Below are 13,189 nucleotides of genomic sequence, written 5' to 3'. Positions count from 1 at the left end.
GAAGATGCCTCTCTGTATAGCCTACACATCAAGAGCCTATTGTGAAATATAAGTGCCATGGGCAGTGGTTATCTCCACAGCATCATATGGATTTCTTACACAGTTCTGTTAAACAGAGCCTGGCACTGCAAAGACACTGTGCATTCAGGTCAAGTGGTTTGAGGGTTTGTAAATCAATCTGTCTTTCAACAGAAGATTATGTTCAGAAACTAAACAATCTAAAATAAATGCTCGCTTCTCATAATGAAAATCTTAACTAAAAAAAAATTGGCATTCAATAAGGTGGTAAAGCTTTAACTTTCAATTATGATTCTGAAATATAAAAGGCCCTCACAGAAAACCTGGTTTGGGCAACTGAATTGTGCTAAGACAGTTCCACACACCAAGCTTATTTCCCACAAAGCATATGGAGCATACAAAAAGCCTGAGTTTCTCAACTGATTCCACTAAGTATGGCATTGGTACCGGATTGGTAATTTTTTTTTTTTTTTTGTATTTCCTTGCTCTTCCATATTTTTATAGCACTCAAATAATTCACATTTAATTTTTGCTATATGTAATGTTTCCTTTCTGATGGTCTTTTTCTTCCTTAGAACTGAAGTTACATCCTTAGATTTCTACGTCTTCAATTACAGCTCACAGGACAAAGTTCTACTATTCTTAAATAAAGCAGAACTAATTCAAAGCAGTGTATCTAATTAATCAAAATAGCTAGCAGTGCAATATTTAAAATAACTGAGGGGTGCCTGGATTATAGCAACATTATTAGTATGTGATTAATAAGCAGTTGAAGTATTACATTTGCTACACATTTGCTAAGTTATTTTATCTTGCTTTAAAGTCTGGTGGCAAAGTTTCAAGCCATAGTTAGGAGATTTGCTCTATTCAGTATTATGTTGTTAACCCCACCATCTGGTCAGACAGCTGAGGGAACTTAGCCATATGTGGGGGCATATTTCTCTCTAGGGAAGTATTTTTCTTACAGAATTATGCAATGGTTACCAGTTTCTATCTTACTACAGTAGGATCAAAAAATATAGTAAAATACTTTGTAGACAACTTGAGCTCAGTGGGCCCTGTATTTAACTGTTACTTATATAAGAAAATAAGATGGCACTTACTTGAGGACCAGGCTGACCCTGAAAAAAAAACAAGAAAAACAAAAGGTTATGGAAAGTTATGACAAGGATGAACTAAAATGAATAGTTGAAAATAGTTACGGTGCTCTCTAATAAGGAGAACAAAACATACAGTGACTGCATTGAAGTCAGATTTTGGACTCTTAAGTTGGTTGATACTGAATTTGGGTGTTTTAATTCAAGCTGATGAACTTTCTTGCAACTAACTGATTTTAGAAATAAAATACAGAAACATATCAAAAGTGCATTTGAGAAACTTCTTATTTTAGATATTCTTAATGATTTGGAAATGATAGGAAAACCTAATTGACAGTTCTCAAGCAAGAAAGGAGCCAGAATTGCTGAGCTGATTCAGAGCAGGTATTATGGGTTTTTTCCTCTTTTATTTTTCTATTATGGCTCACCTCCATGCTTTAAGGAAATGCTAATTATGTATTGTTACTGCTTATTGAAAGAACAAAGTCTCAAAACTGGAGGAACACACTGCTGGACAAACAGTAGTCTTTTTGCCATTGCTACAGGCGCCGCACTTTTAAGCAAGTATAAACCCAGTATTTAAAACAGCAATTGTGGAAGGCCTGAAATGAGCTTTTGTCAGTCAATCCACGAAGACAGCTGATATATTTAGTCTCTCTTATTAATCAACATCCCCCTTAGATCACCCCTAGACAAGTGGAGAGGCACCCTTTGCACAATGCAGAACTGTATTTCTTCTTGCTGCAAGCCCTTACAGAGCAGAATTCCTATCCCTGATTTCCTTAGACCAGAAAAACTGGTGAAAGTCATGAATTATTTTACTGTGCTTAACAGAAATTATTTGCATGAAGCAAAATTATTTTAGCAAACAGTACAGTAGCTGTGACTATAAACAACATGACCCAGACAATCAGCTCACACTGTAAGGACAGAGAAAAATAATTACATATTTCTCCTTAGAGAGAATTCCTTTAAATGCCTAGGGCTAGCTTAGCCTCTGGTGTTTTATGATAATTAAAATAATAGTTCACTTAAACTGAAACTATGTTTCCTTTTGTTGACAGAAACTGAGCATGGAGAGTTCTTTTAAATCTTATAAAACCACTTCAGCTGTAAGGTAGTTTTACAGAGAGTTGAAATTTTTCTGTCTGAACATCAGGAAACACTTTTTTTTTGACTGTTAACCAAGCACAGGACCATGGGAGATTGTGGAGTTTCCATTCTTGAAGACACTCAAAAAACATCTAGACATGATCCTGGGCAAGCTGCTCCAGATAGCTCTACTTGAGCAGAGAGTTACACGAGACGACCTCCAAGGTCAACTGGTGTAACCAGTTCCAGCTTCCAGCTTCAACCATCCTGTGATTCTGGGCAATTTTAGATGTGGTGGGAGGTGGAAACATTTCAACTGGGAACCATTATCAACATGAAAAGCAAATAAAGAAATGTTTTTTATAGTAACTAATAAAATCTCTTGTGCCAATTAAAAACCACAATAAAATGGTATTTAAATTCACACAAAGCTTTTAAAATATTTTTTAAATATATGGAATCACATTACAGAGAAATAATAGTAAAATACAGAATTATTGTGGCTATCTAATCTTTACACTGAATGCAGCATAAAGTATTCCTTGTTGGGGATGCTGCAGTTTTCTATTTGTTCTTAGAACAAAACTGCACCATAGAGAATATAAAAAAACCCCAAACTTACTGGCTGAGGTTAGCAGTTCAAGTATTAGCTAAAACGTTCTGAGTTGGTGAGCTCTGTGAAGTTACACATCATGCTGGGTTAATGAATATGATTGAGACTCCTCAGCACTCATATATTACCTCAATCTTCCCCTCACAGCAGGTTTTAAGCTATTTTATGTTATACCTGATCTTAAAATCATCACGAACAATAAAATTGTTCCTGATTGCCAGTACAATAAAATTGTATAAATTACCTAAACTGAGGTCTGTGCCTGCAAACTTTATACATAAAATTCAGAAAACGTTTGCTCACGAGAATATCTAAAGTTGCAATATATTTTGACCAAAGGATTAAAGCTGTCTCCGACATATATAAATTTAAAAATCAAAAACTTAAATGAAGGTCTAAAATTACCAAAATGTTTCAACAAAGAGTTGATTTAAAGCAGTAGAAAGCAAATGAACAGAATACATGCATATATATTTCAACAATGAGATTTGAAAACTGACTTTTTCCCCTTCATCTAAGACATAGAAATTTTTAAGTGTCCACATGGTACATGCTACATGTATGATACAAGAGACATATATACATAACAGAAACATAACCTGAACTGAATATGAGGTGAGGGTTGCAATCGTGCTCCCACAAAAGTGTTTTCTACTCTCAATAGCACCACTACTTTGCCTTTCTGGTACTGAGCATTTATAATTACTCTTCTTTCATGTCTCCAATACAGAAAAAGCTGCAAAATGAATTTTTATAGGACAATTTTCTCTCAAGTAGACAGAAAATTCTATGAGATATCAGGGACTATACTTGCTGCATTACTCTTAGTTTATATATGCTGCCAATATTACAATTATCCTGCATTTAGCTATAAATGCAGATGCTGAATACAAAAGTACTCAAAACCAGGATGATTTTAACCCCTCTGCTATTAGCTCCTACAGCATGGAAGGAAATTTGCATTATTGAAGGTAATTATTTTCCAGTTTTTACAATGGTTCCTAATCCTTCAATATTTCTGTGTAATCTTATCCACTCCTTGCCCTACTAGCCACTGCAGTTACAGTAGAATTTTCCCTTCTCAAAAGTGATCCAGGAAGCGACACTACCCAGAGGGTGGAGCAGGCACTGAATTATGGAACTCATCAGCTCTTCTAACAAAGGTATAGGTAGAAAAGCATCACAACACACTGACATTCTTAATTGTAAAGGGTTATTGTCACACAACAGCAATTCAAAGTGTGGGACACAAAAAAGGGACTGTTAATTTTGCCATCTCGCATTTTTGCATGTTGTGAAAGGGTCAGGAATAAAGCTCATTAAGTTACTTGGGTGTTCATTAAAAAACTCTCTAAACATGAATTCAATCTGATATTATAGCTCATTGGAGCAAGCTCAATCTTGATTTATCTGCTTGTGTTCCCAAAATGGCCTCAGGACTGCTGAAATCAGTCTGGTTCACTGCTGCATAAATTGCCCCCAGTTCCTGCTGCTTGTGGATTAAAATGTTTTAGCTGTAAGTCTTTCTCTATATTTTAGATAACCAACAAGGAGAAAATACTGTTCAAGACTGAAAAGTCAGCATTACTATGATTTTTGTCTAATGAAATCTGTTATATACTCTAAAATTGATTCATTGATTCTAGCTACCAACTAATTGCTGTCTTTGCAGGCGTTTAGGGATCAGTCCCACCACCACTTACTGATTAGGTGGATTTTGGTGGTTGCTACTTTGAACCCCGGATTATTGCTCATGTACTTGAGTATCCCAACTGAATAATGCCTTTTTTTTTTTTTTAATCTAAATTATTACAGTGAGTATAGCTGCATAATATCTCATCGTTTCAATTTTCAGAACATTTCCCCTTTCTATATTCCTATTTAACTAGCTGAATAAACTATTTTGAGGCAAACAAAGGGATTTGGCAACCTATTCTAATTGCCATGATGGAAGGTCTTCTACTGTTGTCAATTAATCCCCTCCTAGCAATTGAACCTAATATTAGCTGCTGATATATAAATTATATTCAAACAGAAAGAAAATATCTATGGTGTAACTAAAGTCAAGAAATAAGTTATCAATCCCCTAAAAGAGAATAAAGAAAAAGCTAATTGACTGCATGTTGCAAACTTTACAAACAAGTTACTTAAAAGTACAAAGAAATCTCAAAAAGCAGAGAAAGAGGAGAAAATGAAAGCTGACACTGCAAGGTAACAAGCTGAGCTTGCAAAAGAAATGGAGCTTGTAGTAAGTAAAAGTATAGAAAAGAAAATAGGTACCCAGAGTATCAGTAAAAAGGGGTGCCCTGGGAAGGGAGAAAAGAGAGGGAGCAAAAGGAACAGCAAGAGAAAGTGCCAAAACTGGATTTTCACACCTTTGCCACAGTGTTAATCTCTAAGGAGCTGGGAACATAAACTTTCAGGCTCATATATCTAAACCTAAAGCTATACAAATATACACACAAGTAAAAATGCATCAACAAATGCATTGTATAAAATTAAATGTTATTTAGAACTTAATTCAAGCAGCATACCCCTAACGAATATCTGGAATATCACACAAATGCATTTATTATGGTACACGAGGCTGTTCAGATTTAATCAGCCAACACAATTCAGGCACAGAAATTAAAACACAAAAATTAAGAATTTGTGAAAGAAGGAAGAGTCGCAGAAATGTAGTCAGAAGTGGTATCCTGCTGTTTGAAAGGCACCACAAAATTACCCTTGGACAGAGCACCCAAGGAGGAACATCTGCCTTCCAATCTAATTCAGACAGAAAATGATAAGTGAATAGGAGAAGCAGGACTGACCTCCATTTCCCTGCACAGGCAAAAAATATTGAAGTGGCTTTTCAGCAACCTATTAAAAATCCATGCTACTGGATTGCTACTGCTAGGTTAAGGTATGCTGAAGGAAGCCAGTATTTGACTAATATACATTTCGGCATACGTAATTTTAAAAAGCAAAGAGGGGAATACGTGAAAGACCTAAATTACACTGGTTTTGAACAAATCACCTACCAGCTTTCCATCCATACCAATCGGACCCTGGGATAATCAAAAGTCAAAACAAAATGGAACAGTTAAATCAGAGAAACACTGAAGATGAGGGGGCAAAAAAAGACTTAGGGAATACTGTGGACTTTAGAAGATGAGTAACTGTGTCAGCAGCTAAATGCAATACATTTTGAGAATGAAGGCACAGAAAAGAAACAACAAAAGAAGCAGACCTAAGACAGAATTGATAAAAACAGCATGGTGAGAAATAGCCAGGCAATAGCTGATGTTTAACAAAAGACAGGTTCAACATGCAATGAAGGAATTGTTGGTCTGGCAAATCACAGTGGTTCAACATAACCAAACATATGAAATAATGCATCTTGCTTTATTATTTTATTTCTGTTATTTCTTTAAATAACAGAAAACAGCTACTTACTTAGCCTATTTATTTATGTGGTTGCAACATAAAATCTCATAACCAATTTGTATTTAAATTAACATTACAGAAATTATTGTAAATAAGAAACTTTAGCTCATGCCATTTGCAGGGATACTAAAGATTTCCACATACATCTTCTCTGAGAAGTCCTGTACCTTACCCCACTTTGTCTTTTTTCCCTTGGGAAACAGGGAATTTTCCTCACTAGTACTTCATAAGTTACTTTCTTAAGAATCCAGAAGTTGGTTGCAGTTATATGAATCCAAATTATACAAAGGATTTAAAGTGGATGTATACTGCTGAAACTGAGTAATCGGTCTTGTAGCAACTGCCTGTTTATGTGATCAGAGGAGAGAGAAGAGGGCTAAAGAAAGTTGGATTAATTTTAAATGTGATGTTTATTTGCTATGTTTTCTGACAATGAGCAGGTTAACTTTCACTGGCAATGAAATAAGACCAGGCAGAGTACGGCAGTTTTTCTGCCCTTAAATTAATGTTTTAAGCGGAAATCATGAGCTCCCAGGTATTTGCCCTATGCAAATGAGACACTGCTTTGTGTTTGCTGAAGAGAAGCTTTCTCTTAAATGCATCCAGACTTTCTCCCTGGAGCTTCAGTCTGCCCCTCTAAGCATACAGCCCCTGAGGGCTGACTGCTCTCACTGCTAGATTTGGATCACTGCTGCTGAGCATGTAACATTTGCTGGTTTTGATCTTTTTCATCCTTGCTGCATTTAGCCCCCTTCCTAAGCACTACTTTGGCTTGTGAGCTAACAATCAGTGTAAAAGTTTAGTCTAAATCAGGTCTGCAGGGATTCTCGTGACTTCATCCAGGAGTGTATACTCATACCTTCTCAACTATCACTAATAAATAATAATATGTACTACATATAGGTAGACATATACTGAGCTAGTTCAACAAGCTATCAAGTAAACAATAAGCACTATGAAAAACTGCTGCCCTATCATCTAGTGAGTTCCCTAAGTATCTGTCTTCTTCCACCCTAGATCCTGGACTATGCCAAAAATTCCAGACATACTTCACATGAACAGGGCCATCAGTTGGATGCACACATTGTCAAACTCATTATTTTTGGTACAGTATTGGCTTTGTAAGAAGCCCATGCAGTAACCTACTTGTCAGATCCAATAACAAGTTAGTGTGTCTGGGAAGCCCTGTGGGAATGAAATGCCTTACCTCACTTTCCTGCCAGCCCTCGCTGTGGTTTCCTGTCACATCATGAGTGGGTGACATGCTGAGAGTGTAAAACGGGTCATCAGTATCCTGGCTGTCTGCATGACCACCACCTTATTTATATGCTGACATCCTAGGGAAATTTGTGACTGTTGGGACGACCTACACTATCTTTCAGATGTTATCTCTGGACAGTACTTTCCTGGTAGCAAGGAAGAAGAAAGCAACACTATCCAGTGGATTAAAATGGTAGAGCTTTTATTATTATGTTTCCTCTGTGCTTCTTGATTCCACACATGCAGCACACATATAACACTAACTATTTTTCTCATAATTATTTAGCAAATTTCTAAATATGGTTCTATACACCCCAAAAATTAAGGCATTTCCAACTTATTACTTATCCCAGATTTTTTCTAGCAGTGGGTACTACAGGATATTTACCAAGTGATATTTACATACACCTGCTGCAAGTACAGAAATAAAGGCTGAGCCAAACTCTGGCTACGAATAACTTCTTGAAAACAAGCTAGAGATATTACCAGCTAAAACACTCAACAGCAAGGTCATAGTAAGTATATAAAATTCCCCAAAAGGGCTTTGTGGGACAGCAGATAAGTTTAACTGTTAGGTCTGCTGTAAACTTAGCCCAAAAGATTTAATTATTCTTATGATGAATGAATGCAGAAAATGATTATGCAAGTACTGTAGAAGGAAGATTACGGAGTTAAACTGGCTTACAGGCACCATTCAACAGCTCTTGCACCTGTATTAGTGCTTGTATTGTGAATATAAGCACTGTTTTTAAGGAATGTTTCATTATCATAGGAAAAAAATACTATTTGTGCTCCTTTACAATGACAAGTGTTTTAAAACTACAACTGGATTTTTTGTCTACTCTTTATCCATGCTACATAGGTCCTGTACTTGAATTAAAGGACTGTATGTAGCATCTCAAAGAGCCTCTGAAAGAAGACTCAGAAATTCCCAGCAGACTGTAGAGAAGCATCTGTTTCTCTACAGGAATGGAAAATAATGGGAATTTCTCCCATGACTCCATTTTTATCAGGGCTATTTGGTCTGACATCTCAAAATGTCTTCTGGGATTTGCTTTGTAGAATACAGGAAGAAAGCAAAACTGTCTTGAGACATACTGCCTTCCAGAAGAAAAAAAGACTGTGAAACAGAATACTATTCCTTCATTATAAAAATACTGACTCTTTAACAGCCAAACATGGTAATTTACTTCTTTCCTCAATTACTTCTTTCTAGCATTAGAAAGAGAGATAAAGCACTTTTTAAAAAACAGCAAATATTAGAAACTCCACAAAAAATACAGTCTAGATGACAAAGATGAGCTGAAATAGTACATTATGTTGCTTCAGGAAGCACTGAGAAAACTCCTATAGATGACAATACTTACTGACATTCATTACTAGATTGCACTGAAATTCCAAGTAATTTTCCTGAGATAAGGATATTTAAAATTTTTCATTAATTTTTAGAGAAAGAATTCAAGCCATAGTCTGTCTTTCACTTAAACCTGAATGTCTTCAGAGCCATGCTATGTAGATCGAACTACTTTCTATAACATAATTGCTACTGCTGATTAGCAAGTAATTTTTGTCAAGATGAACCAAATACATGGTCTTCCCTAACGTAATCCCTGTAGTGCAGTTTAGAAAACTAGACAAGACAATGAATCATGAAGAAATGGATGAATAGGTTTAGACAACAAATGTACACTAAATATTTTTTCAGTTACTGTAAATAGTACAGATGGTATTAAAAGTGGTTCTTCTGGACTGTGCATTTTCCCTCTAGGTTTCCACTACCACTTTTAAATGTATGCTATGGCTGGATGCAGCAGGTTTTGCTGGAAAAGAGTTAAATTTCTTTGCAGCATGTGGGGCTGTGTTCTGCATTTCTGCTGCAAACCGTGTTGATAACAGAGATGTGTCAGTGAGTGCTGAGCAGTGCTTATGCAGCACCAAGGCCTTTTCAACCTCTCAGCCCACCCCAACAGAGAGGGGACTGGGGCTGCACAAGGAGTTGGGAGGGGACACAGCTGGGACAGCTGATCCCAACTGATGCCAGGGACATTCCATACCACAGTGCATCGTGCTCAGTGTATAAAGCTGGAGGTAGAAAAAGGAAGGAAGCTTACATTCAGTGATGCCTTTGTCTTCCCAGTTAACTACTAGGTGTGATGGAGCTGTGCTCTCCTGGAGATGGCAGAATGCCTGCCTGCCATGGGAAGCAATGAGTTAATCCCTTGTCTTGCTTTAACTATTAAAATGTCCTTACCTCAACCTATGAGTTTACTCACTTTTAGCCTTCCAAATCTCTCCCCCATCCCACCAGGGGAGTTTGAGTGAGGGGCTATGTGGATGCTGAGTTGCCAGCTGGGTATAAAAACCATTACACTATTTACTTACACTATAACATGCACCTTTTTTTTTTTCTTACCTCCAGAATCCTCTGAAGTTGTTTGTACAGTAAATTTCCTTTTTTCAAAATAGTGCCCAACTCTTAACTTATCACCTAACTACCTGTCTAGTAACCCTATTACGGATGGAGACAACACATGAGAGGTAGGAGAGCATGAGTGGCATCTCAGGCTGGTTTTGCACACAGTAGTTTTCACTCCTCAAGAATACTGAAAGGAGAATGTCTCTCAGAGGAAAGCATTTTCAGTGCTTCACAAAATCAGTTGTTTTCCATTTAAGCAATATCTTTTTTTCTTTTTATTGCTCTGCAGGTAAATATTTTAAGTGTCTTGTTAGAAAATGACTATGCAAGCAAGGGCATCAGAAATCTTTGGAGAGTTTTTGTCAAATAGATGGCAAATGTTACTACTTAAAGCAGATTTAATGTGATAATAATTTCTTCAGAAATTTCTCATTGGAAAGATAACAAAAGATATCATATGTGGAAATTTACTGTCTGATAAAAGAATCCTCTAAGCAAAGAAAAAGAAAAAGGTATGGATTATCTTTTTACTCTTAACTTCTCCACTCATACTTCAGTGATCTTTTTTGATTAAGGAATATTCATCAGAGCACTGAGTTGTGAACCAGGACAAATAATAAACAGAAAACAGATATTATTCCTTCTTTATAAGGAAAAAACCACACCTAGTATAAAGAAAGGGGGGTTTTTGTTTGATTTTTTTTTTATTGGTTTGGTTTTTTCAGAAATTAGAAACTCATACTGACAAAATTATGTGACTGATGTATTTTCACATTTATAAACAATCTACTATAAATGCAACTGTTAGCTTGTTACTTGCAGGTGCTTGAAAATCTCTCATGTTAATACACAGATAATTGGAGATGCAGGAGAAAGCATCAGCTTCACAGCAGCTTTATGAGCTGCATGCCAGTTACTATGCCAAAGCTTAAAAATAACTACGTGGAAGAGAGAAAAAAAAAAAGAAAATGTCTCAAGCTGCAGGTTTACTCATCATCCCAAGTAAGCTCTGGTGAGGTGAAAGATGACACATTGCCTTTTCAAAACACCTATTTCAGTTTAGATTGATAGAAGTCAAAAAACCCACCACTGTCAGGTTTCCTCATTATGATACTATTAAAATTATTAATTATTTTTTAAATTATTTATTTCTTTCTTTTTTCCCTTTGTTTAATTACAAGTTTACCAAGGATGACTTTATTAGATTTAATATAGTATTCCTAGGAAGGATATATAATTTCTAGCAAGTCTGATGAAATCCCTTTTTAGTGAAATTTTGCTTTAGAGCTATGCAAACAATGAGCACAGTTAAGATCATCAACAAGCTAAATCTCTTCTATTGATGAAATATTATTGGTTCTTTTTCAATTACTGAAAATGATTACTGTTAGGATTAGTGGGAGACAACAGTCCAGGTACAGAAGTCACTTGCTCCATGTGTGGGAAAAGTGCACTAAACCAACCTGCAACAAGTCTCTCTGGCCAACACTCAGGATATTACTGAAATAAACTCCAACCAAACAAAAAAAAAGTCACGGGCAGGAGAAAATCTACTGAAAAAGAACAAACTAAAAGAGTACAAGAAAGATGAGCTGAGCCTCTCTAAAATCCCTTTATTGAAAAAAGAAAAATTACTGACAATGACAAATAAAGCACTACAAGGCTCTTTCAAAAAAGCCAATTTCAGAGTTTCCAGAATTCTTCCTTCAAGCAATTTGTATCTGTTACTACCTGAGACATAAAATTCAGCTAGATGGATCATCACCTGGAGATTGCAAAGTATAACTGTGTTCTGAGCTAGAGATGTAGACGTTTAAATGAAGTGGGTTTCTTTAAAAACAAAATCGACAGTGCTGTTAGACTGCTTGATTTTTTTGACCAGAAACTCATGTATCCCCATCTTAACTACTAGAGACTTGATCACATTCAGCCTTCAGAAACACCTTGTTTTTCCTAGACTCATTTAAAACACTGGTGTAAAATTAATCATTCAAGAGCTGAACTACAAACACTCCAGAAAACACCTCACTGATTTCATTCTCATGGTTTCTTAATTCCTTTGACAGAATTATCCTGTAATCCTAGCCATCTCTCACTTGTTTTCAAGCCATGTATAAACTCTCTCATAAAAAAAAATCCTACAAGATCACCTTTATCAAACCAACAAGTTTCTCAAAGCATAGTGTGGAAGCACAGGAGAGTCCTGGAAGCCACATCCTGATAAAACCTGGAGAGTGATTACTTGCAGCACCAAGGCTCCATCAACCAGAGAAGTTACACCATGCCTAAACCTAGTTTAAAGTTTAACCTAACCTAAATATTGAGACTTCAGTTCCTGAACATAACCAGAAGTTATTCAAATTTATATTTTAATCCACATGTAAAGTGCACTGCCTTTAGTGCAGAGAAATATTCAGCATGCACATGTAAAGCAACATGCCAATGTTAATAGTTATCTGCTGAGCAAAAGTGGCAGCTAACATATTTTGCTGATCTTGTGAAATAAAAGAAAATGTTTGTGTTTTTCAATACTTTTTAGGCATTTGAATTTAAGGAAACAAATGGACAGGTGACCTGAAGCCATGAATTTCATGAAGTGGCTTTAGTGTCCATATTAACCTAAATTAGATTATGAAAATTATCAATAATGGAATAAAATGGAAGATGAGGAACAGTTTTAAATATTCCAAAGTAAACCAAAAGTGCCAGGTACCATTTCCAAAATTTTCTTGAAGCAACATTGCTTTACATTGCAAGACTTTTAGCTGAGAGTCCTACTTGCAGTCTGAATACTCCTAATAGCTCCTTTGCAATTTTAAGATGGACGGGTTATGTCTAGAAGTAAGCAAGTTAAGGAACAAAAGAAATTGTTCAGAGTTTGGCTATTCAGGGAGTGGCTGAACTGCAAAAAAGCTCCGCATATGGTAACAATAAGGGAGTACAAAGAGTTCTGTGCTAGAAAAATTATAGTCACAGCTTTACAAAAGCTTGTTTCACAGATGAAAAATAATTGCCAAGATAATTTTTATTGTTATAGTTTATGCAGGAGATCTAAAAGGAAGTTTCTCATGGTGCAGATGCATTTTTTGAGTATCTCAGCACTATGGCTGCTCTTGCTACTGAAATTCATACGTAAAAGAATCATGAGAAAGAACTGGACAGATCCAGGTTGGAAGGAACTTTCTCTTCTCAAACACTGTGGGTGGACATGCTTCTGTTTATCATGGTCAACACTGTATATGTTGCAAATGTATATTTTAAAAA

At 36.1% G+C, this 13,189-nt stretch overlaps 1 protein-coding gene across 1 annotated transcript in view; it reads right to left on the bottom strand.

Moving 5' to 3' along the window:
• Positions 1-13,189, bottom strand: part of COL25A1 (collagen type XXV alpha 1 chain) — a 294,301-nt gene that overhangs the window by 115,257 nt on the left and 165,855 nt on the right. The window contains exon 5 of the mRNA XM_021525517.2: positions 1,122-1,139. Within this exon, the coding sequence (XP_021381192.1) occupies positions 1,122-1,139 (18 nt within the window). The remainder of the gene's footprint in view (positions 1-1,121; positions 1,140-13,189) is intronic.

Source organism: Lonchura striata, chromosome 4, assembly GCF_046129695.1.
Source record: "Lonchura striata isolate bLonStr1 chromosome 4, bLonStr1.mat, whole genome shotgun sequence".
In the NCBI taxonomy this organism is placed as follows: domain Eukaryota; kingdom Metazoa; phylum Chordata; class Aves; order Passeriformes; family Estrildidae; genus Lonchura; species Lonchura striata.
Note: the sequence above shows the minus strand (reverse complement) of the source record. Positions and strands in the feature narration are given on the sequence as shown.